The sequence below is a fragment of the Vipera berus genome (assembly GCF_964194415.1).
Source record: "Vipera berus genome assembly, chromosome: 2".
In the NCBI taxonomy this organism is placed as follows: domain Eukaryota; kingdom Metazoa; phylum Chordata; class Lepidosauria; order Squamata; family Viperidae; genus Vipera; species Vipera berus.
The window spans coordinates 166,367,688-166,393,413 of NC_138203.1; the positions used below are offsets into that span (position 1 = coordinate 166,367,688).

The window sequence follows — 25,726 nt, forward strand, 5'->3', positions numbered from 1 at the left end:
GAGGGAAAGAAATGGGTTTTATTATTTTATGTATTCTGTTAAGATGGAAGAAGGAAAAAAGGAAGAACTAAGAAAGTTGTTGCAGAAAAGCAGAAAAAGTCAAAGCATGAAGAAGAAAAGCAGAGTGGAAAAACAAGGGAAAATAAAAATGGAATTAACTAACTGGAAAGCTGAAGTGGATGTGGTACTTGGTACTTAGAAGTTTGATTCAGTTTCTGCTGTGGGAGAGGGTTAGTTTCATACCGGCTGTTAACGGATCTTGGGAGGGATATCACTAGGAAGCAGCATGCCATTCACACAAAATTGGCCTAATGCCAGGTTGCTATTTCTGAATGAAATTGTTTCAGATTTAAAACTAGCCCAGTCGGTATTCTAACTATAGCAAGACAGATGACATGATCACTCTAGTAATAGATTACTGATTACAGCTGTGCTTTTGGTGTAAAGTTAACTTGACACGGAGGCAGTTAAATAGTAGAATCTAAACCTCTCCAGCTCCTGTTGTACGTTTGACTGACTTTGGCCTTGTTACATAGTGCTGAATATGCATTATAATTTTCAGAGTATAGATCAGGGGTCTTCAAACTTGGCCCATGCTGGCTGAGGAATTCTGGGAGTTGAAGTCCACAAGTCATAAAAGGGCCAAGTTTGAAGACCCCTGGTACAGATCATTTATTGCTGGCCATGCCTGTGTATGTGGTTCCTCTTCATTGAATGTGCTCGAGTGAAGGCTATGCAGATATCTGTCTATGAGGTCTTAATTTAAGCTCCTGCACTGAGCAAGGAATGGATTTGGTGACCTAAATGTCCTTCCATTTCCATTTTTCTATGATAAATATATGGGTTAAACATCTGTCCCACTTACTGAATATATAAGGCCATCCACCATTTTCTATTTGGCTTTTCTCAGCTCCTTTCTGAGCATGTATTTTTTTAAAAAGTGGCACCCAGTTTTGTGTGTGTGTGTGTGTGTGTGTGTGTGTGTGTGTGTGTGCGCGCGCCTTCGAGTCAGTGTTGATTCTTGGTGACTGCCTGTAAAAGTCCTTGCAGTTTTCTTGATAAGATTTTAGAAGTGGTTTGCCCTTGCCTGCTTCTTAAGGTTGAGAGGGAGTGACGGGCCCAAGGTCACTGAGCCAACTCTGTGCCTAAGGCAGGACTAAAACTTGTGACCTCCAAGTTTGTAGCCGGATGCCTTAACCCCTACACCCAATTGGCTTTGTCCAATTAGTCTGAACTATTTTTTTAAAAAAACTTCTATTTAACATAAACTACATTCACCATTCCAATTTTGTTACCATCTAGTTGCCTGATAGTTTATTGGTTGTTTTACATTTAGTTTTTACAGAAAAGAAAACAATTCATTTTTAGGATTAGATTGAATTACTTTGCATGAGAAAAATCTTCAGTTATGTACTGGAGCAACACAAATTCATTTTGCTCTCATGTAGTAACTATACTTTCAACTTGTACAGGTGATTGCTTGTTATTATTGTGAATTAGTTATTGGATGGTTGCAATTACTTTTATTTTCATAGGAGATACAATTGAATTTAAGAGGGGATACAACAGTACACAAAAGCTGATTTCTTAAGTAATGTCATATCCTCATGTACAGCTGTGTTTTTTTTTTTAGTGTAAACCTCAAATTCTGTTTCAGAATTTGGAAAATCATTAATGTGGATTTACTTATAAAATGCCAACATGTCCCCAACTGTATGAAATGCTCAGAAGTTAGAGATGTTATAATCTGGGCTTTTTGTTTTTTTCTTTAGGGCATCAAGAGAAAATCCAGCTATGCAAGAGAAGAAGAGATCGAGTCTTTGGCAGTTGTAAGTATTGAAATACAAATACTTGTATTTATTAAAAATAATAATATTGCTCTTTTAGGGACTTTTAATTAGTAATGACTACCCATTATTTTCTTTTATTGTCTAGTATGCCAGACAGGTAAGATGTTAAAGCTGAATTATATTGTAAGATGCATCCTGAAATATTTATTATGCACTTAGCAGAGAAACATAATTGTCTTTCTCTAATTGTGGCAGTTTAAAACCATATTGTTTGTATGCTTACTGATTTCAGTTCATCAAATCATGTTTGCTCATGTTGTCTGTTCTTACCTTCTGCTGTGGTATTGGACTGATATACAGAGATTGTAAATCCCTACTACCAAGACTAATTTATGAACATGATAATCCAGTAGGTTTGGATATATGCCCACAGATTTTAGTTTAGTTGGACATATTTTGGGTTATTAAAAAAAGAGATGAAAATAATATTTATTTAAAAGTAGGGGAAAGAAACAAGAGGAAATGGGTGAAGGGAGCAATCTTCAGTCGGAACCTAAAAGATGTAACAGTGGACAGGTCATGAATTTTATAGGTTGTGTGTATTCTGAAGTGCATTTGCCACTCAGAGGAAGCTCTTCTGTGAAGAACTGCAAGTCAACACTCTGCCACCATTGGGATATGGAGCTGTCTTCTCCTCTTGTTATCTTAGTGATCAACCAGGACTATCATACTAGAAAGTGGTCGATGATATGTAGCTTGTTTCTCCAGTTTCTAAATCATATCCATGCTAGTAGTTTTATTGCTAGAAATGTGCTTTATACATATAAATATATACATAAAAAACCCCTTTACGGTACTCCTGCCTGAGACTGCTGAAGTTGGGGCAAGCCCACTAGAAGCCTGGTGACTGGGAAGGCGTGCACAGCAGCCAAAGGGCAGAGATTCAGGGTAGGGGGAGATAAATGGGAAGGGTTGAAGCTGAAGCAATCTGCTCGGGGCAGGAGAACATGACTACAGGACTGTGGCAACTGTGATAAATGTGGGGCAGTTGTCAAGCAACCAAATTTTGATCACATGACTACAGGGACCTTGCAGTAATTATAAGTTCAAGGACCCGTTATAAGTCATTTTTTTCAGTGCTGTCAGATCTTCAAATGGTCACTGAACAAATGGTCATAATCTGAATACTACCGTAATCATCAAGGACCAGAGTTTTGTAATATTTGATATGTGGCATCAACTTAGAGAGAAACACTCCTTCTCTTAGAACCATAGTTTTAGACATTTAGGTTTTAGATTTAGATTTTATTAGATTTATATACCGCCCTTTCCCGAAGGACTCAGGGCGGTTTACAGGGCATTTTAAAATCACATCAATATAAAATACAAAGTTAAAAGAGAATTAAAAGATTAAATTATCCCTGAAAATAAAACCCCAGTTAAAATTCTCAGCCTGGGTCAGAGAGCTCAAAGAGCCAAGTCTTCAGGTCCCGGCGGAATGAACGTAGGTCAGGGGTAGTCCTGAGCTCCACGGGCAGCTGGTTCCAGAGGGCAGGCGCACCCACAGAAAAGGCCCTCTCCCTGGGTGTTACCCGCCGGCAATCTTTTACCGCCGGCACCCTGAGAAGACCCTCCCTCTGCGAGCGCACTGGACGAAGGGAAGTTGATGCCGGCAGCAGGTGTTCCCTCAAATATCCCAGACCCAAGCCATTTAGGGCTTTATAGGTCATCACCAGCACTTTGAATCTCACCCGGAGAGCAACTGGAAGCCAATGCAGCTCACGGAGTAGAGGTGTTACATGGGAGTATCGGGAGACCCCCATCACAACTCGCGCGGCCGCATTCTGCACTAGCCTTTAGCTATCCTTGAACCATTTTGACTTGAAAGCATATGGGTTAATTCCAGTGAGCTTTATAGCTATCTTTTAGTGGTGTGGCTATATTGAGCAGTGAATGGCTCTTCTTTTCTGCCCTGCTTTGTGTGAGGCACTGTGTTCAGTGTGCATGTACATGTAAAACTCTGATGATCAAGGGGCTATATGTACTTACGTATTCAAGTGCTTTTGCTTTTTCCCCCTTCCAGTTTTAGCAGATTATTCAGTTCATCGGGCAACACTACCAAGAAACCAGAACCGCCAGTTAATGTTAAGTACAACGCACCAACCTCACACATTACTCCTTCAGTCAAGAAAAGAAGCAGCACCTTATCTCAGCTACCAAGTGACAAATCAAAAGCTTTTGATTTCCTCAGTGAAGAGTAAGTTGTTTTCTTTACAGAGTAAAAATATACGTAGGCAGAACTTACCAACTATATAAATGACCATGGTCAATATATTTCTGAAGATTTGGCTTTGCAGTCTGGGAATGCCTGGACTCATATCTGTACTGAATGCAGAGATGGTATCAATGGTTCTGCCCAGCTTGATCTCGCTGCACTAGTTGTGTGTCTACCTGAGGTCAAACCTAGATGTGGTGATATATGTCTTATTACCTCTAGACTGGATTATTGCAATTCAAGCTACATCTTGAAACTGCACCTGGTCCAGAATATAACACTGAAAAGGCTGGTGGGTCTTCTCTTAAAGAACTATAGTCCTTTAACTCCCCAAAGGCTATATTTCTTACAAGTTTGCAACCATAATTCAAAACAGTGGCAATGGTGGCGTTTCAAAACATGAAAGAACCCAAGATGAGGTACCTTAAAAAACAATTTTTCCCAGACTAGTCTGCTCGTGCAACGGAAAGAGACTTTTCTTTATGTTTCAGTTGACAGAAAGCATCTTCTTTGTAGCCATGTAAAACAATAGAATTGCTTATGATGGAAAAACTAGTTTGATAATTTCTAGGAATTCCATTGTAAAGTCGCATTTATATAAGGCCTTTTATTTGTTTTTTTTAATTGTGTGTGATTATATATATATGCTCCACTTGCCACCAATACATCTATTGATAGGTGTTCTGAATGTTGTTCTGAGTACTGCATAAGCCCAAAGAATGTGGTCAGCAATTACAGTATATGTCTAAAGTTATATAATTTACATTCGTTCAGCATCGCTGAAGTATAACCTTTGTTGTCAGTCATACTTGAATCTAGCATAACGTACCAAAAAAATCCCCCCAAATTATTTTAATTGTTTTTTCTTTCTTTTTTTCTTTTGAACACTCCTTCTATTTGTAGCGTCTAGTTTGCATATCTTTTGCACAGACAGCAGTTTTATGAAGAGATCACAAGGACCCAAAATGTTACCTTTTATACAGTAAATGGGAAAGTGCAATACAGGCATAAATAACTCAGCCTTTGTAAGAACAATGTTATTTGTGTTTGCATGAATCTGGCAGATACTTGTAGGTGTAATTTATGGTGGAGAGGGACATGGCTCCTCCTCCTCCATCACATTCCTTTGTGGAAACATTTGTAGAAACAAGTTAAGCCTTTCTTTAATTTTCAAAAGCTGCTCAGTAGTTCTCTGCAAACTTGAAATGTACTTGTTAAGTTGCTTTTTCCCTCCCAACTTTCTTACCTAATGGAATCTCAGTGATGATTCCATTGGGGCACACAGAAAGTTTTTATTTATTTATTTATTTATTTATTTATTTTATTTTTATTACATTTATATCCCGCCCTTCTCCGAAGACTCAGGGCGGCTTACAAGCTTAGCAGTAGCCTTCATTCTATGTATATGCCTGCTTGTTAGGGCTTTCACACACACACACCCCCAAGCGGCATTATTACAAAGTCAGCTTAATTGCCCCCAACAATCTGGGTCCTCATTTTACCTACCTTGGAAGGATGGAAGGCTGAGTCAACCTTGAGCCTGGTGGGATGCGAACCTGCACTAATTGCAGGCAGCTGGTGTTACTTAAGGAGGCATTAGCCCACTGCTCCACCAAGGCTCTTTTAAGTGACCATCAATGTATTCTGGGGGTAAGTCGGTCAGGGCAGATCATGCACAATACCTTGAAAAAAAGAGTAGGGAGCTCATGGACGTGCTGAAGAATATTGGGAAAATATGTTTCTGGAAACCTATCTGATTCTGTACTAATTAAAGCTTTTATATGGTGTTGAAATGTGGCTTCAATAATTGAAGCTTTAGGTCAGTGATAGGTATTTTTTTCAGGCCTGGTGTGCTATTCAAATGATGTGATGCAAGCTGCTCTAAAAAATGTAGGCTAGGTTACATAGCCAAGAAACCAATGGCACCAGGACCAAATTTTAATCTGGGACTCAAATTAAATGTAATACTAGTTAAAATTAATTTAATACAGTTAATAACTATTTAGAGTTTTTCCTTTCTGTCATATAGCATGTAACAATTGATAAGAAACTTTTGGAAATGTAATCTTGGGGAATAGGCATGATACAACTGTTCTTTAAGGAACAGAAATCTAAATTGGTGTTGACAAGTTCTCATCAGCTCAAGTTTAAATTCTTAGATGTGGTTAAGGGACATGCTGGCTATCATCGGCTTCCAGTCATACTGTGGATGTCAAAACACTTTGAAGCCCATAAATATGAGACAAAACAGAAGAGGATGGGAATACCAGTTTTCCACGTTATAACATTACCCATAATAGTTAACGTACCATGTGAGAAAAAACCTTTTTGCATGTATTTCATAGCATTTTAGCTATCTAGAAAGATCTTCATATTAAAATGCAACTTTATAAAATAAATTGGGAGCATGAAGCTTTCTGTAAGTTTCATGCAGATCAATTGAGGGTACTTTATTCACATAAAAAAAATTCAGCCTGCAACCACGCAAATTAATTTTGTAGCTTTAAAAGCTTGGAAAAATGCTGTTCCTGCTTCAGAAATGGAACTTTTACTGAAAATGCAACAGTAATATGTTGTATAGATTAGCAAAAGTTGGTTTAACGTTCAGTGAAAGTAATTTTTACTAAAGCAACTTCTGCTGCTCTGTGATTCTTCTATATAATAAGAAAATACAATTTCTTTCTGTATGGTATTATTTAACTATTATTATACAGTACTTACACAAATAAAAAAAAATTCTCAAGTGGTTTATTGTAAAATGGGGATAATTTAGATTAATTGATAATACAGTAATGGAGACAGTTATTATTATTTTCTTTCTTATAATCTGTTTTAGGGGAGGATCATCTTAAATTCAAGAGTACTTTTTTGGGTAAATATAGTAACTTTAAAGAACACATGTTTTTTTGCATTCACTTAATCTGGATATCTGAAATATTTTTAACAATATGGAAGGAAATAGAATGATTTGTGTTTTTTTTTTAAAAAAAGTGTTTCTGTGGTCTAGGTCTGAGGCCAGTATGGCCTCACGCAGAGAGCAAAAAAGAGAACAGTATCGCCAAGTGAAAGCTCATGTTCAGAAAGAAGATGGCCGAGTGCAGGCTTTTGGCTGGAGTCTTCCTCAGAAATATAAACAGGTATTGTGTTAGATATTAACCACCTGGCAAAGGAGAGGTAAACCCAACTTTGTGTATTACCTGTTCTTTATTGTTTGGGTATTATTGTTCCATGGCAATGTGATCCTGAAAGCCTTTCTACTTACAAATCAAAGATGGGAAAATGTAGTATGAGGGCTGCATGTTGTGTCATGATGCAGACACACCCATTAAGTGAAAATAAAGCTATGAATTGAAACAAACAAGATAAGATAACCTTTATTGATTTTTTTTTTTTACTGTGGGCACAACGGCACACATCAGAAATGAAATTTAGTTGCCCGCTCTCAAAGTGAAACGTACATGACGCACACCTAACCATACCATAAATGGTCATATAAAATTGATAGCCATGAAAAATTAACAGCCAGCTTGAAAGGGTGATGGTGGTTTTTAAGTATGGGTGAAAATGAAGAAGAAAGTAAGTTGCAAGAGTCAGGTTTGGCTAGGAACATTTACCACTTTCCTCCTACTTCTGGCAGTGTACTAGGGCTGAAAGGGGCTTTTGAGCATCTTGCCTCCTGCAGCAAAGAAAATCTTGGGAAGGCTTCTTTTGCAAGCTGCAGTGTACCACACAGGGCATACTCTACTGCTAAATGGTTAGTTAAGAACTAAAAGGTTTTTTTTTTACTAAAATGCATAACAGTGTATGATAGTGGTGTAGTAATCTTGTGCATTTCTTACATGAAATCCCCAAATATTTTAATAAGAGAGTTAGACTTTTAGAGCCTTTGTATGAAAAGGCAACATTTCTACTTAAGCATAATGCATAATGCTGTTCAGAACAAAATCCATAAAAGGTTATTAAACTGTAAGAAGAGCATTTCATATATCTTGAGAACCGCAGACCTCTCTCTCATTCTCTCTGTCTGTTAGGCTATTCTTAGGGATGTTAAAGACTTTTTAAAATAATAGATCTGTACCACTCTGGATAGAAACATATCTACCCCTCAGTCTTTTTATTTTAAAATAAAAGTATCAGTTAACTTTCATATGCCTAAGAGTTTAATATTTTTTGTATTGTGTCAAATCCATCAACAATTGGGTGTGATTGTAAATATCTATCCATAGGATGCCAAGTATGCGTTAATGTAAAATAAAGAAAATGTGTGACATTAAGAGACATGCAATAGAGTTGTTATCCTCTGTCATTAATCTAGACCTTAATACTAAACTTGGCTACAAATTGTATATTTGTTTTTTTTTGTCTTCTTATAGACAGATTTCTGTTTCTTCAATTTATTTTTTTCTCACTCTGCTTCAATTTGCTGCTACTTAGCATAGTTAAGATCTCACTATTTTAAATCTTTGTGCTCTTTGGTTTAAAATGTTACTAAGTCTACAAACCAAAAACAGTTTAACAAAAAGCCTAATCTTTTCAAACTGAGAAAGCAAATGGAACCTATTTTAATTGTTACAAAGAAATGACAAACTAATCCATGCTGAGACAAATCAAGTAGAAGCTAGTTTTTTGTGCATACTGTCATGGGAAAATGCCCCATTAATTGTCTATTGAAGACATGTCATCATAAGACAGCACTCATCTTGTCCTGCCTGCCTGCCTGCCCACCTACCTGGAAGAATTATTTCTTTTTACTGTAACACAGGATAACCTAGTCCTATGCTGTTATTCTAAGGAGTCGTCAGAAGTCAGTGATCTGTTGGGCTGTAATTATCTGGCAGGTCTTATGTGAAGGTCACTATTCTCTGCAACATTTTGGCCATGGGGATCTTCTTGATTCATATCCAACAGTCTTCTGGGCTACTTCTGGATAACTGTAGAAATCTTCCCCTGCTGCCACTTAGTAACTGTAGCATTTCTGTAGCAAAGTGGAATGGGTAGCTGTACCATAGAGGCGCTGACTGCTGATCTATTTCAAAGTAGCTCTGTAGCTTGCCTCCCTTGCGGCCCTTTCTTCTATCCAAGGAGTGATCGTTCTGTGGGACCAGGGAACGGAGAGCATATGACCTATGGATCGTGTGCTGCCAGTTGCTTGGCACTGGAGGAAATATTTCCCACCGACTTCTGTCCTTCTTCCCTCTAGGTCAGGGGTCAGCAACCTGAAACAGTGAAAGAGCCACTCGGAACCGGTTCCCTCACAAAAGGAAAAACTGGGAGCTGCAAAAAATGTGTGCGCATGCACGTACATGCACGAATGCGCAGAACAGGGTTTGACTGAAGAGTGGAGCCAAGGCGAGATATGCACCTACCCTGCATATTTGAATTGATTGGTTGAACTTTTTTAGTCCCACTTTTTTTTTTGGACTGCACATGGCAGAGGACTGGGAGCCGCAGGAGATGGCTGAAAGAGCCGCATGCGGCTCCGGAGCCGTGGGTTGCAGACCTGTGCTCTAGGTTATCAGTTTAGTCAGAACACCCATTTTTCTTTATTGCCAGGCAGATTAGATATTCCAAGTGCAATTAGTACTTTTAATAAAGGTATCATCTTTTTCTCCCAACTCCTGCATTGAGTAATAGCACTTGAGTACTGCCATGTGAAAGAATGCTAACTCTGTCAACATGTGATAGATATTATAGAAATGTGAAAGAAGGTAAAAATAAATATCTCAGAGGTGAATGTGGGCATAGTGTGCTTAGTCTGATGTTCGCTCCCATGTTGATCATCATTTCTTTTGCCTTGTTTGGAATTCGTGTTGCTTCAGAGATGACGGGATTAGGATATTGATTCCTGTTACAATTATTGCCATTGTAATTTCAGCATCACCATTCCATACTTCCTCCACAAAGGGGAAATCTTGACAAGAGACCTTTGATTGCTGTTAAAAATCTAGTTAGGGATGTTACTGTAGGCCTGGGTGTAGTTTGATGCTTTGGAAAATAACTTGGATGAAATCAAGGCCTATATGATTTAGCTTGGGTCCCATATCTGAAACAAAGTTTATCTTTCAAATTGAGTAGAATGAAAAAAAAATAGTTGGGATGGATTATTTAGAAACACTGAGCAGTGGCTTTTCTGTCCACCAAGATATATACCTAATTAGAAAGAATTAGGCAGAGAGGTTTGGGAGCTAAAGTTCTTTATGTTCTGATTTAAAAGCTAAAATGCCCATAACCTTTTATATTTATGAGAATGGATAAACATTTCCCACAAATAAATTTGAATGTCTTTGGAAGTCTCATTTGAATAGTGCAGGTGCGTTAGTTTTGTCTGATTCAGTTTCTTGAGAGACTAACATCTCTGCTATAGTAGTTAAGCCACATTGTTTCTGTAGGCAGTTTTCCGCAGGCATAGAGCTTCATTCTCTATTACAGTAGCTTCTTGCACTAGAATGGGTATGGACAAAATGTAAATCCCATTACAGCCCAGCAAATCACAAGACTCATATATTTCCCTCAAAGAATACAACAGAAATCAAAGAGGCCTGTATATACTTTAAACACTTCTGATGCTCAGAGCTAAATGAATGACTGTAATTTTAGAAGATTCCTATGGGGTACAGAATCTGTCAGAGATCTTTCACATGGGGGAAATAGACTCATGAATCATCTGGCACTTACGGTCTGCTGAGATTCAAACTACTTGTGTCTAGCTATTTGGCATTTGAAAGGCATATCCTCATAATATTAGAATATGCTAAATATATTAAAGAAGTTATTGAAAATGCTTCATTAGAATTCAGCAATCACAGAGTAATTCCTAGATGGCCCTCAAAGATTTGCTTTAGCTTGAATATGCTGTCCTTAATCTAGGCTTGAAGCTCATGAGTATTATGTATATGGTTTCACTATAATTCAGATGAGTTAAAAACCACAATTACCTATACCTGAAGACTTTTCTAAAATGAGTCACATATTAATCTGTCCTTTGGGGGTTTACAAAGTCATCCCTTGGGGCCTTACCCAAGCCTCCATTTGCCCACCTAAGGACCAAGGATAATAAGGACTTCTTTTGGAAGTTATATTGGGCAGAAAGATGCTTGAAAGTATTAGAGTGGTAGAGTAGAATAGCTGTTTGTATCATCACTAAGGGATGATTCTTGGAATATATTTGTGGATTATATATCAAGTATTTTCAATAAATGCTAGAGCTTGGTCACCTTACCTCAGTGTGAAGGCCTTTGGAAAAAGAGTGTTGCAAGTCTTCTTCGATTTACCAAGACCCAGTTATGCATATCACTCTTCAGAATGCCTGTTCACACTGAACAAAGAGTGGGATTGATCACTGAGTTGTTTCTGCTTTTGTGAGATGGAAGCTTCCAAACTTCAGCTAATTGGTTAGGAGCAGACTTTCATATTTGTAGCAGAGTACTCTTCCTGTGTCAATCTCCTCTTCGTTGTGTTTCAAGGGTCTGATAGGATGAAATGCAGTCACAGAATTCCCGTCTTCCTGGATGATAGAAAGAATTAACTCACTGATGGCTTGCACCCTCATATCAAAATAAGCGCTACTTTTTCTTTCATTCTGTAGATTATAAATGGTGGTGCTCAGGGTGACAGCAGGATGAGGAATTTGCCTGTGCCTGTTTATCTGAGACCACTTGATGAAAAGGATACCTCCATGAAGGTAGATGAGTTTTTCTTTTCTTTGTCTCCTCATATACTACAAACAAATGCCAAAAATGGCTGTTGGGTACCTTGTGAGGGGTGAGCTGATTTGTTATGTGTCAGGTGGGCGTGGAAGCGCATTAAACATGTGCATGATCTGAGTTGGGGGGATTGAGAGAGCAGATTGAAACATCATGACTGTAATGGACGGAAATAAGTACGGCAGGCAATCTCCTATCAAATCAGTGTTATATTTTCCTTTATTCCTTAGAGTATAAATGATGGTGATGATGGGAGGATGTACTTAGGGATATTGGGTGTTTCTATTTGAAAGCTGTCCCACTTGCCTGGCCCTTGTTTCTACCCTCAGTGCCTGGTTATTGGATCCACAATGGCCCTGGATTCTAGCGATTGTTTGTAAATGCCAGGTTGGCTTGTAGTCAAGGTACTTGATTCATGATGGATGAAAGTACCAACTTGTAGGAGTCTCTGATTATTAAATTCAGGTACAGGCTATACTTAAAGCATTGTTAGCATTTCATAAAGCTTAATTTGATAAAATGTTTATCAAGCTCTCTTGTCATTAAAGCTATGGTGTGCGGTAGGAGCGAACCTATCTGGAGGGAAAACACGGGATGGTGGTTCAGTAGTTGGTGCCAGTGTCTTCTACAATGATATTGCAGCTACAGACATGGACAACGGCAAACCGAGAAGTGCATCTCAAAATAGCTTGGACAGATTGGATCAAGAACTCAAGGTAATGCTAGAAGCGGGTTCAAAATGCAAATAGCTTCTGCTTCGTGTTTGTAGTTGAAAGTACCTTTAGTTCATAGTCCTGAATTTGAAGTGTGTGTCTGTGTGTGTGTAGGAGAAGAGCAGGCAGAGCTGGGGTGCAGAGTTAAGTTCATCATCAGTTTGTGCATTCCCACAAGCACTCCCAAGTGCAACCCCTCCTGACTTCCGTTGACCCTTATATGGCACTAGTTTAATGTTGAACTTTAGTTGACTAGATTCTTGATATAGGCTTGAATAAATCTTCTATGCTACAACCTTACGAATGGTCCTGATTCTTTGTGCCTGGCAGTTTGCTTTACATAGCAGGAAAGTGAATCGTTATTTCAAAAAGCCCTGCCAGAACAGAAGTTAAAGAGTAGTTACATATTTTTTTCTCCCCCTATTTTTTCCCCCTTTAATGACAAACAAAAACATATTGCCTTCCATTGGATTTATTGGGAGGGAAGTAATCAAAATCATCACTTTGGTTAGTGTGAATTACAGTTGGAGGCATATTTGGGGATCAGTCTCTCTAACTCCCTCTCCTGTCGTTGGAAGTTCTTATATGGGGAGAACTGAATTTGGATCCTTCTGTCAACTAGGAAATTGCTCCCTGTCAAATCTTCCTTTTGGAAAACTGGCCGGAGACTGCGGAATCCATTCATGCTTCAAGGCTTTTGCTCATTCTGGGTAGCTAAGGAGTATTCCACATTCTCTGCAACCAAACACATTCAGCAACCACTTGATAAATTTCAGAAGGGGACTAATAATCTACTGTGGCACTTGCACCTCTATTCCTTATTTGCAAGGTGCTGCAAACTATTAGAAACACTTCCTGCTTTGTATGCTAAGGAATTATAGGTAGTCCCCGGCTTACAACCGTTCATTTACCGATCATTCAAAATTACAACACACTGAGGGGAAAAAAATCGGTCCTCTGTCTTAATGCCTGTCACAGCATCCCCATGGGATCAAAATTTGATCAAAATTTGGGCGCTTGGTAACCGGCATGTATTTGATATGATTGCAGGGTCTCAGGGTCATTCTCTCATTAGGAACATGCAGCTGCTCAAAATGGAAAGGAAAAAAAAAGTGGCTCAGAGGGGAAGTGAGTGCACTCAGGCACTCATTGTCACCGCCTTAAAGAAGTTGTACTTTTTCCTGAGCTCACAGAGCAGGGGTGTAGTCTCAGGAAGATACATATGTGAGGCAAGGGTTATGGAAGTAGCAACAGAGTACAGTCATGTTGTTATTTATTTAAATTTATTGAGTGTCCAGCTCCAGTTATTGCATCTTATTAACTCCTCCTTAATTCAAATGCATATTTCAAATATGTATCTGGCAACTGGGTGTTGCTGCCCTCTCGCCGTAAAGCAGAGATAGTTATTGCACGCTTTAAAACACATCCTGCGTGACACAATTGTAGGTGTACATTGTTTGGTCTTGTTTTTCCCCCCTATACAGGACCAGCAAAAAGAGCTGAGAAATCAAGAAGAACTGTCAAGCCTTGTTTGGATCTGTACGAGTACCCATTCTGCTACAAAAGTTATCATTGTAGATGCTAACCAGCCAGGAAACATCCTAGACAGTTTCATTGTTTGCAATTCGCATGTGCTATGTATAGCTAGTGTGCCAGGTAAGAGACACAGCATAACAACTGTTTTAAACTAATAGGGGTTCTTTTCCCCTTGTTTTGACAAAACTGGATAAACCTGGGTTTGGTCTTTCTCACGCATCCAGGATAGACAGAGGTGGAGGTTTAATGGTGTTACGGATATCATTGCAGGGGTAAGCTGTTCCAAGTAAAGCTGTCTCATCCTTCCTGCTGGTTATGTAGTGATTGTTATTTGATTGTATTTTTTAAATTGTTGTTAGCTGGCCAGAGGTCACAGTGATGGGATGGGTGGGCATATAAAATTGAAATAAATAAACAAGTGTCACTATAAAGCCAAGAATCTATAGGATCTTGCGAATGTAAACTGTGTCAGGCTCAGAACAGTTTCTGAATATGTAGGATTGTGTCTTTATTTAATTTATTATTATAAATATTATTTGCACAGCATCTGTCTTACAGAAAAGGCCTTGGGCACGACTAGCCTGTGAGGTTGTGCTCAGATTGAAGGATGAGCACAGGTAGATGAATCCCTAAAATTGTGGATGTTGTTATTAGATACTAGACAAGTTTTGGTCAAATAAATATGGAGAAATTGTTGGATTTACTCCAGGGGTTTATTTTTGTGTCTCATTGGTAGGTAGAATCTGTTCCTGTTAAGTAACTGTTTTAACCTAGGTTAGATTACAGACAACAATTTATCACTAAAATCCTGTTAGAAGAAAATGTCATTGCCCTAGTTGAGCAGTGGATAGATGTTTGATTGGTTTTAACTTGAGCTATAGGTGACAAGAATCAGTTTTTTCTTTTCTTCTGGCCCCATAGTAGAATATTCTTGGATCTCATTATCTTCCTATTCTGTTTTTCACAATTTTGTGAAATATCCAACGTAAACTTTTTTGTTTTGAATCTGAAAGGGCTTATTGATTGGAGACTTGCAATTAAGATTTCATGTGCAGCAGACCATGAAAACCCATGTCATAATAAATGTGCTTTCCTTTTAATTTACCACAAAATACTTTGCTTTTATGGTTTATTCCTATGTGATCTTTCTATACAGAAGTGTAGTTTGAGTAAGTTTTACGTGAGATTGGAGAGGATCCTTGTGTTTTCTCTTTTACTCTGTTTTAAGGTGGATAGCAGTCTTGTATATTTTTACAGCTTAAATGAGATGCTTTGTACATTTTATATTAGAAAATTAAGTATTATTTCTTTCTTAATGTCCAGGCCTCTTCTTGAGTATTTCTGATTCTGATAAATTTTGTTTAGTAGTTCACATAATAAAAGAGATTTGCATAGAAAATTCTAGGTGAGTTGTCCTTTGTGCTCTCCAAGCTTGGTTGTTTTCTTGCAGATGTTTCATTACCCAGACTGGGTAACGTCATCAGTGCTAGTCTGCAAGAAAACAACCAAGCTCAGAGAGCACTGAGGACCTCTCATTTCTACCCCGAATTACAAATATTTTCCTTTATAGAATTCTAGGTGTTCTCTGAGCTTGTCTGCAATGTTTCATTACCTTTGAGTAGGTAGCCTAAACAATGCTAATGTGTGTGGGGTTTGCTCCCTGTTTATATAGCTTACCAGTGTTGGTTGGGGTGTGGTTTTCTCTTTGGTAATTTTCTTGATTAGGGTATGCTAGAAAGGATGTGTTACGGTCTTGTTTGTTTCTTAGCTTTCTTCTTTCTTTTGGATGGTATGTAAATGTGGTTTATCTCTCAGCACCTAGGACTCCACAGCTGAACCCTGAGCTACATGTGTTTCCTTCTGTTGGAAGATAATGATAATCAAGCTGACAAATGTAACCTTTTCTTTCAGGGGCTCGAGAGACTGACTACCCTACAGGAGAAGAAGGATCACAGGAACCAGACTCTGGTGTAGTGGATAAGTCATCCTTGTGTGGCAGCATAAATAACAATAGTTCAGCAGACGCAGACTATCTGTTAGGAGGAATCACAGTAGTTGGATGTACAGCTGAAGGCATTGCAAGTTCTGCTGCTACCCACAGTGCCAATACTGTTTCACCTGAGATAAACAAACCGCCAGGTATAAAAATACTTGACGTTCTGTGAAAAAGAGGCTAGCTCTTCTTTGTTGGGTTAGGCCAGGGCTTTTCAACCAGTGGTACAGGTACCACCTGTGGTACATTGGCAACTGGCAGGTGGTATGCAACCATCCTAGAAAAGTAGCGGGGGAGGTGAACTGGTGACAGCACCGCACAAGCCTGAGCGAGAGACGGCTGGAGCTGCAGGGCTGTCAGGGCTCAGTGGAAGCACCAAGATCAGTGCTTCTTCGGGGCTGTTAGGGCTCAGCGGAAGCGCCAATCAGCTGGAATGTTGCAGCATCTCCAGGGTCTTGTGATTTACATTCAGAAGTAACTGATTCATATTTATGACGGTCACAGTGTCCCAGGGTCATGTGAAGTGCCCAAAACCTGCTGCAACCACCCAGCAGGGAGGGGAAATAAAAACCAATCACCCACCACCACCACCTCACCCCTGCTGCCAATCCTCAACAGAAATGCTCACAGCAATGAAAACCTCAGAGAGGAGGAAGAGCTCCGCCGGGCGGGCAGGCAGGTGTCTTGCTCCGCTGTGGCTTGGGGGGCACTTTTTTCAGTGCCATTTTAACTTCAAACAGTCACTAAGCGAACTGTTGTAAGTCGAGGACTACCTGTACTTCACTTTTTTTCCTTTTTTTTTTTTGGTCATCAAGTTTTTGACACCTTGCTAGGCGACTGGTGGTACTCGGATGTTGCCATATCCTAAAAGTGGTACAATGGGTGAAAAGGTTGAAAAGCCCTGGGTTAGGCTCCTACCAATTTGTAGTTATATTGATGTAGGGTCTCAGCAACAATATAGAAGTGGTCGCCGTTGTCCAGGATTTTAGTTTAGATTTCAAACTGACAATGCTGCTAGTCGAGTAGGAGGTCTCTTCCTACTCAGCTTCTAAAATGTAGCTTAGTGCAACTAAGAAAACAAATACATTATTATTTGGCATTATGTTCATTCCACAAGATAATTTTATTTCTAACTTTCCCTGGGATTTCTAGCTGGAGGGGGAAATCTCATTCTTTTAAAAAATGCAGAAAAAGATACTGTTTTATAATATACTAAGATGCATTTACATAAATATTATGACACATTAATCATACAAACCAGTTACATTATAGTTAACAAGCAGAGATTGGGATGGAGAGGACAGTGTCACTTCCATATATTCTCTTTACTTACCATTATATTAAATATAATACTGATATATAGACCTCAACATATGACCACAATTGAGCCCAAAGTTTCTGTTGCTAAGTGAAACATTTGTTAAGTGAGTTTTGCCCCATTTTACAGTCTTTCTTGCCACAGTTGTTAAGTGAACCACTGCAGTTGTTAAGTTAGTAACACGATTGCTAAGTGAATCTGGCTTTCCAATTGACTTTGCTTGTCAGAAGGTCACAAAAGGGGATCACATGACCCTGGGACATAAATATGAGCCGTTTGTCAAGCATCTGAATTTTGAACATGTGACTGTGAGGATGCTGCAATGGTTATAAGTCTGAAAAACGGTCATAAGTCACTTTTTTCAGTGCTGTCGTAACTTTTGAGTGCTCCCTAAATTAACTGTTGTAGGTCAAAGACTACCTGTATACTGATGCTGACATAAGCATTTATTTTTACTTAATAACAAATAAATGCTTATGTCAGCATCAGTACTCAGGTTTGTTATTCCTGCAACAGTAAAAAGACAAACCAAAACTTTCATTCCTATTTTCAATGAACCTTAGCCTGGCTTTATATTGGAAGCTGTAGATAGGAAGTTCTGTATTTCAGAAATTATGCTAACTTCAGTGAATGTGGGAAAAGCAGTTCAATTTTGTGGGTGGGATAAAAACATTTCTCCAGGCCTCTTTTAATATTTCAAGAAGTGTGTGACTGAATAGGACGTGAGTTTTATTGCACAGCCCAAAGCTGCCATTAACTTAATAATTATTTTAAGAAAAAAACCTGATTCCTAAATAATAGTTTAGAATGGTCTTATTTCCCAAAATAATTGTTTTAAATTTAAAGACATCAATAATCAATTGTTAGTTTTAACCAGTGCTTTTTTTGTAAAAGAAAAAGGTGCCGGAACTCACGCATGTCATACAATCTGCCTTGCCTACCCTACAAGGTTTCATCCAAAAAAGGTGCCGGAACTCCGTTCTGAGCGTTCTATGAGGGGGGAAAAAGCCCTGGTTTTAACAATTTCTGGTTTCCTTGTGGTTGGGTGGAGAAAGGAAAGATGGGGATGACAGTGTGCATAAAATACTTTCACAAAAAGCTAATCACAAAAACCCTTTGTTTCTGGCTGAATTATGTTAGGGCTAATTATCACTGTCTTTTGGCGTGGTTCAGTTTGGAAGGAAAAATAGATTCTATTAATAAATAGCTGACGTAAATATTTGCTTGAATAGAATAGGGTGTATAAATCAAATTAAAAAAATAAAGGCAGCGACCAGTGAACTGGAAATTAAAATGGGTTGTATATAATGATGAAATAATTCTATGTTCACTGCTAAGTTTATCAAGAAGGCTTCTTTCAATTTGGAAGAGCAAATATCTCAAGGTAGATAGTGTCATGTTTTTAATCCATTTCAGTGTATTTGTGCAATATGTTATTTTGAGAGCAAGGATGAAGAATGTATACACTGATGTTATATAGCAAGTAGATAAGATGGGTGAATTCCTCACTTACCTCCTCACTATCATGCTTCCTGTATATTAATTTAAGTACAGTTTCTTAGTGGAGAAAACAGAAGGGAATATTTGAAGAAGCTGAAGAGAAATTACTAATTAATATACTTAAAGTCGTGCATGCTTCATAACAGCAGGGAGCTGTATGATCATTCAAGTTCACCTATAATTGGAAAATTTACTCAGATATTACAGCTGAAAATGATGCAGTAGATGAGCATATTCAGACAGCAGAGGAAGCAACTGAAGCGACAGAAGTCAGTGCTGGCTTGGGAGAAGAAGTAGCAGATATTGCGCAAAGTGGCGTTTACACAGAGCATGTCTTCACAGATCCTTTGGGAGTCCAAGATACCGTAGAAGGTTCTCCAGCCTTCCAGTCTAGGTATGCCTATTTTGTACTAGCAACATGAAGCAATTGAGGGAAATACTTACTGGATGGTTTCTCCCCATCCATTGAAATCTGGAAGGGTGATCTGTCTGCCCTTGGATCTCTTCAAGAAAATGTCATCTGCATGAATTGGTGGCGGGTCAAGTAGGACAAGCTTTCTCAATCTCAGTTCTTTGGAACTGGATTCTTGCTCCATTCCTTGATTAGACTACATTCTTCTGTGTTAATTTTCAGAAAGTTATTAAACCCTGACTGTTCCAAAGAGTTTGGAGTGAAGCATTGTTGGGGAAAAAGGAAATTCCTTGCTTTGGTGTATGTGTATTCCTTGGCATAAAGTTCACTGCACTTGTAATTTGTTGCTTGGTCTTATTATTTCTTTTGCCATTTTAATGTACTCTTCATGATTCTCTAACTGGAGAGGGTTTTGTAAGCTGCTCCATGATTTACAGTGACATTTAAGCCCAAGGAAATAAGGAAATAAGCAAATTATTCTGTGATTCACGTAGTTGCAGCACTCAGATTTTAAATGGCACAGGTAAGCATGCCATTAGCATATAAATAACTTCCAATATTTATTTATTTAGAATACACGCGCGCGCATGCACACACACACACACACACACACACACACACACACCTCCCTTAACAAATAATATTGGGCTGCTCACAATAAAAAACAAAATCAAATAAATACAAATAAAATAATATAAAAATACCAAACACTTATGAATTGGTTATTTGAATACTTCATGCTTAACACATTTTGCCAAAAGAGAGTGTTTGGCAGTCTTTACATATTATTCAGAGTCAGAGCAAAAGTAGCAAGTTGAAATACTTGCTTCATATGAATGATCAGGAATGCTGGTATGTAGTTGTTTAAATTCCTTCTTTTTACTTTCTTTTATTATTCATGTACCAGGATCCCAACCGTTCCCCCCCCCTAACAAATTGGAATATGAAGTCATGATTCGTTCATGAGTTCTAATTCTTGTCTTATATTGGAATGGCAAGCAGAGATTTCAGTTAGCATAAGATAAGCCTTCCTAGTTCTACTGTTTCTTTGGATGGGAAGAACCAGTAGAACCAGTTGCACGGTGCATTTCAGCATGCTTGTTTTATTCAGTAGAGGAGGATATATAGCTTGGGGTACTCTTCTCCCTAACTTTGATAGCCAGGACCGTTTGTCTCCTTAACAGCAGAGAAGACAGCAGTCCCCCATTCTGGTACACAAGTTGTCACAGGGAACCCCTTTTCTACTTTTATCTTAGTTCTATTCTTTCTGATCACTCCAGTGTCTCCAAAGTGCTCAACAACTTCCTTTTCCCCTTAGAGTTTACTTTTTTCTTTTTATAACAAGTTTTATTAGTTTTCCAATTTAACATCAAAGTGATTAGAAAGCATTGTGGTGACTGGGTAATCAATAGTTCAATAGCAAACTTTTTAGTATATATCTCAGGTTACATTATCAAAAATTCCTTCTCTATTTCCATTAACATTTAATATAACATACTTAAACATTTCGAACCATAACAAGCTCAGTTAAAGCTTGTTATCAATCTATATTTACTTATACATATCCATGTCCTGTTTTTAAATTTTACCTAATTCTTAGTTTTTAGTTACAGTATTCCAATTTAACCTTTAACATCAATAATAATAATAATAATAATAATAATAATAATAATAATAATAATAATAATAATAATAATAATAATTTGGAAGGGACCTTGGAGGTCATCTAGTCCATCCCCCTGCTCAGGCAGGAAACCCTATACCATTTCAGACAAATGACTGTCCAGTCTCTTCTTAACAACTTCCAGTGTTGGAGCATTCACCACTTCTGGAGGCAGGTAACATCCATAACCCAAATTTCCTTTATTTTACTACACAAGAGTTATAATATCTAGAATACACATAATACTTACATAAATATATTCTGATTTTGTTTCATAAACATTTTCTATATCTCATCCTAGTACAGGGATAGGCAACCTCGGCTCTTTTATGACTCATGGACTTCAACTCCCAGAATTCTGGGAGTTGAAGTCAATGAGTCATAAAAGAGCCGAGGTTGCCTACCCCTGTCCTAGTACATCACACCTTACTAGTAGAGTAACCTTTAAGATCTCTCTAGCTTTCTTTTTTTGCCAACCAGGTTTCCATACCAATGCCTTTAAGTTATCAGATAGGTGTCCCTTCATTCTGGCACATGTTAAATCTGGTCATCAATTTTCCAAAAAACTGGTCCATTTATAATCATTAAGTTGTTGCCCTGATAGTTCAAATCTCAGTATTTGCTCTAGTATCTTATCTTCAGTTCGGTCTGGTCTTTTTCTTCCTCTGGTTTCTTCTGGTTTAAGTAGAAAGTCATATCCAATTTTATAGTTATTATTTGGTTATCTAGGTTTTCAATAAGCTGTCCTTGTTGATCTTTAGCATCCTCTGTTTTCGTATTATTTTCTTCCGCTTCTGTTACTTTTTGAGTTGTAGGTTCTTTAGTTGCAATCAGGATTTGGTTGTTAGAGTTTTCAATATATTGTTGTTCCTTAAGGTCCTCAGTATTGATTTCTTCCACTTTTGTTGTTTTCTGCATTGTAAGTTCTTTAGTTGGAATCTGGATTTTAGTTTGTAGTTGCAAGCTAGCACCTTTATCTTTCAGTCTGGAATTAATTAGTAGCTTCAAGGATTTTTTCAAGTATAATCAATCGAAGTTTGTAGCTGGTCCCCCTCCATTTCTGGAATAATTATAGATAGTCCTTTAGTGGAGGCTATTTTTTTTAAACAAAAGTCAGTGAATGTTCACCTCCACGGTTCTTAGAAGCCAATTTCACCTCCCAGCTGTTTCAGCTTTTTATCTTTAGATAGTACCAAGGAGAGATCTAAGTTGTAAATAAGTCTCTTTGCCAGAGATATTCACTTGCTGTATCAAGCTTGACCACAAGATGTCCCCAATAGTATTTAAAATCCTTTTCAGAAAAGCTAGGCTTTTATCCAATTTAGGTACTTCTTCGTCTTTTTTTTTGTCAAGTAAATAAAATAGCAAGTTCCCGTGAAAGTAGGAACTATTTGGGTCGCCAGATATGAGAAGGATGTAAGTTCAATTACTTAATTGTATTTTTCAGGGTTTTATTACCCCTATTTAATCAAATGCCACCATTTTAGAGGGTGGGAAAATAAAACGTTCCCTTCCCTCTCTCCTCATAGGGGGAGGCAGTTTCAAAAAGCTTTTTACAGGGAAAAAAAACTTGGGATGGAGAGAAGGCAGATCTCACCCAGTTCCTCTGTGGTGCTTTCAAGTGCTTAGCTGTAAAGTTGGCCTCGGCTGGAAACAGCATTAATGATGGGCCATGTGAGTGGCCAATCTTTTCTCCATTGGTCCGAAGAGCTGCTCTGGATCAAACAGAAGGTCCTCTTCCCTGCTCGTCGCCCCTCCAAGGCGACTTTTGACCCCTTTCAGGGTCCCCTGGCGAGAGAAAACCGGACCGCAGGAGGAGCAATCACCCCCTGCACGTCTGCCAGCGCTGTGATCCAGAACCGGAAGCCCCCCTTAGAATTTTCTGATGACACTGAGGCTGTGCTCTTCAAGCACCAATTTTCAAGGTCTGGATGGCTGATCTTCTATTTACCCCATGATTTTTTGATAGTAGCAGGAGAGACTTCAAATACCATACATTGTCCTTTGGAATAATCCTCAATTCCTATAGAAGATAAGCCATTGGAGGATTCTTCTTCTACCAGTAATTGATGGAGCCATGCTTCATCCAGAATTAAGCCAGTAGTCATCTTAGGGGCTATTGTTTGCTTCCTGGAACATCTACAGTCTGTATACATTAATTTGACAACTGTTCCTTTTTTGTTTGGAGTTGGACAAAGAGGATTTGGTCCCTCTGCTTCTTGGTTCTTCAGGTGCTTGTCTTTTTTCAGTCTGGACTAGATCAGTGCCTGCAACTGACCACATTGAAATGGAAATTCTCAATATTGCCACCAGTTTTTGCAGAGGCTGAAAGATCATCTGTATCCACACACTGCCACATCAAGCTATTCTTTCACATGCCTTTTTATTGAAGTCTTTATGTATGCACCATTGTTCTTATGAGAGTTAGACCGGTTCTTAAAATCCCTGATCTGTGACATATTCAGACCATTTATACAGTGGCTCTGACTTGAAAAATGGCTTTTCTTAATATCTGTAAAATCTGAGTACATCCTGTTGGCATACAAAGATAATTTATGCCCTAAAGTCTGTTAAACTTTCTGCTGATAACAGGTTCCTTGTTTACCATCTGTCCACTTATCTGAAAAAACAGTGGCAGAAGCTGGATATCAGCTGTTATAAAAACCTGGATGAAGTATCACTATCTCTCAATTTTTTTCCTTCTGATTTCAGAAAGTTTCCTTAAACTGAAAGTTTATTGGCAGTGGTTATCAGTTATACCTGCACTTGCATATCCTTCTATGAAGTTTAGTTAGCTATTGTCCCAGCAGGAATAATGGTCTGTCTCACACAGAGCATAGCCATCAGCTACTCTAATAATCATCTTCTGAACAATATAAAATGATCGTGTGGTTCTCCACATCTTCTTTGTAAGATGCCAGTAAACTATTGTAGAGGAGATGCACCCTTTAGCAAAAGGATTCTGCTGCAGGTGGTGTTTTGGTTGAAAAAGTTCCACAATTGGGACCTCTGTAGGAAGTTCCAACTATGGATTTTATCCTCTGCTGTAGGAAAATGTAGTGCTACACTTCTGAGAGGATCCTTTTTCTACTCTTGAGTGCAGAGTATCTGATCCTCACTCAGTAAACTATTTCTTCTGACATACTGCTAGAGAGAAGTTCCCTGAGGACGGGCTCCAGCACGAATCTTGAAAGCTTGTAAGGCTAAATCTCTGGACCCAGTGAGTGACCCAAATTGGATCTTTCAACATTATCTTGGGACACACACATTCGCCTTCATTCACTATTTCTTCTGTTGTATGTGGTCTTTTCTCTGTAGAGGTTTCTCTCTCTGCTAGCCGGTTCTCTACATTTGCTGGGAAATTGCTCTTTTGCAAGAGGAAATAATAATAATAATAATAATAATAATAATAATAATAATAATAATAATAATAATAATAATAATAATAATAATAATAATAATAATAATAATAATAATAATAATAATAAATAATGTTGGAATGGACCTTGGAGGTCATCTAGTCCAACCCCCTGCTCAGGCAGGAAACCCTATACAGTCTATATAAACCCTATACCATTTCAGACAAATGGCTGTCCAGTCTCTTCTTAAAAACTTCCAGTGTTGGAGCATTCACCAGGTTGCTTCTCTCCTTGACTAGTTTCCATCCATTGCTTCTTGTCCTGCTTTCAGGTGCTTTGGAGAATAGCTTGGCTCCCTCTTCTTTGTGGCAGCCCCTGAGATATTGGAACACTGCTATCATGTCACCCTTCGTCCTTCTCTTCCTTAAACTAGACATACCCAATTCCAGCAACCGTTCCCTATATGTTTTAGCCTCCCCCAATCATCTTTGTTGCTCTTCTCTGTACTCTTTCTAGAGTCTCGACATCTTTTTTACATTGTGGTGACCAAAACTGGATGCAGTATTCCAGGTGTGGCTTTACCAAGGCATTGTAAAGTGGTATTAGTACTTCACGTGATCTTGATTCTATCCCTCTGTTAATGCAGCCTAGCACTGTGTTGGCTTTTTTGGCAGCTGCAGCACACTTCTGGCTCATATTTAAGTGATTGTCCACTAGGACTCTGAGATCTCTCTCACAGTTACTACTATTGAGCAAGGTACCACCTATACTATACCTGTGCATTTGATTTTTCCTGCCTAAATGTAGAACCTTACTTTTTTCACAATTGAATTTCATTTTGTTAGATAGTGCCCAGTGTTCGAGTCTGTGCAGATCCTCCTGTATTTTAAGCCTGTCTTCTGGAGTATTGGCTATTCCTGCCAGCTTGGTGTCATCTGCAAATTTGATGAGTTCCCCATCTATCCCCTCATCCAAATCATTGATGAAGATGTTGAAGAGCACTGGGCCCAGAACAGAGCCCTGGGGCACCCCACTACACACTTCCTTCCATGTAGATGCAGTTCCATTGAGGACCACACGCTGAGTACGGCCTGCCAGCCAGCTACAAATCCATCTGGTGGTGATGCTATCTAACCCACATTTTTCTATCTTATCAAGTAGTAGGTTGTGATCTACTTTATCAAATGCTTTACTGAAGTCCAAGTAAATTATATCTACAGCATTCCTCTGGTCCACTAGTTTTGTCACTTAGTCAAAGAATGCAATAAGGTTTGTGTGGCATGATCTGTTTTTGACAAACCCATGTTGGCTTTTAGTGATAACTTTGTTCGCATCAAGATGTTCGCTGATTTGTTGTTTGATTTTCCAGAATCTTCCCAGGTATTGAGGTCAGGCTGATAGGTCTGTAGTTTCCTGGATCTATTTTTTCCCTTTTTCGAAGATGGGAACTACATCAGCTCTCTT

General features: G+C 38.5%; 1 protein-coding gene across 2 annotated transcripts in view; it reads left to right on the forward strand.

The window, feature by feature from the left end:
* SPAG9 (sperm associated antigen 9) overlaps positions 1-25,726 on the forward strand; it is a 106,663-nt gene that overhangs the window by 57,012 nt on the left and 23,925 nt on the right. For both annotated transcript variants that reach the window (XM_081318300.1, XM_081318301.1), the window contains exons 13-20: positions 1,773-1,829; positions 3,874-4,047; positions 7,073-7,202; positions 11,651-11,746; positions 12,317-12,484; positions 13,966-14,137; positions 15,929-16,156; positions 19,027-19,222. In XM_081318300.1, the coding sequence (XP_081174426.1) occupies positions 1,773-1,829; positions 3,874-4,047; positions 7,073-7,202; positions 11,651-11,746; positions 12,317-12,484; positions 13,966-14,137; positions 15,929-16,156; positions 19,027-19,222 (1,221 nt within the window). The remainder of the gene's footprint in view (positions 1-1,772; positions 1,830-3,873; positions 4,048-7,072; positions 7,203-11,650; positions 11,747-12,316; positions 12,485-13,965; positions 14,138-15,928; positions 16,157-19,026; positions 19,223-25,726) is intronic.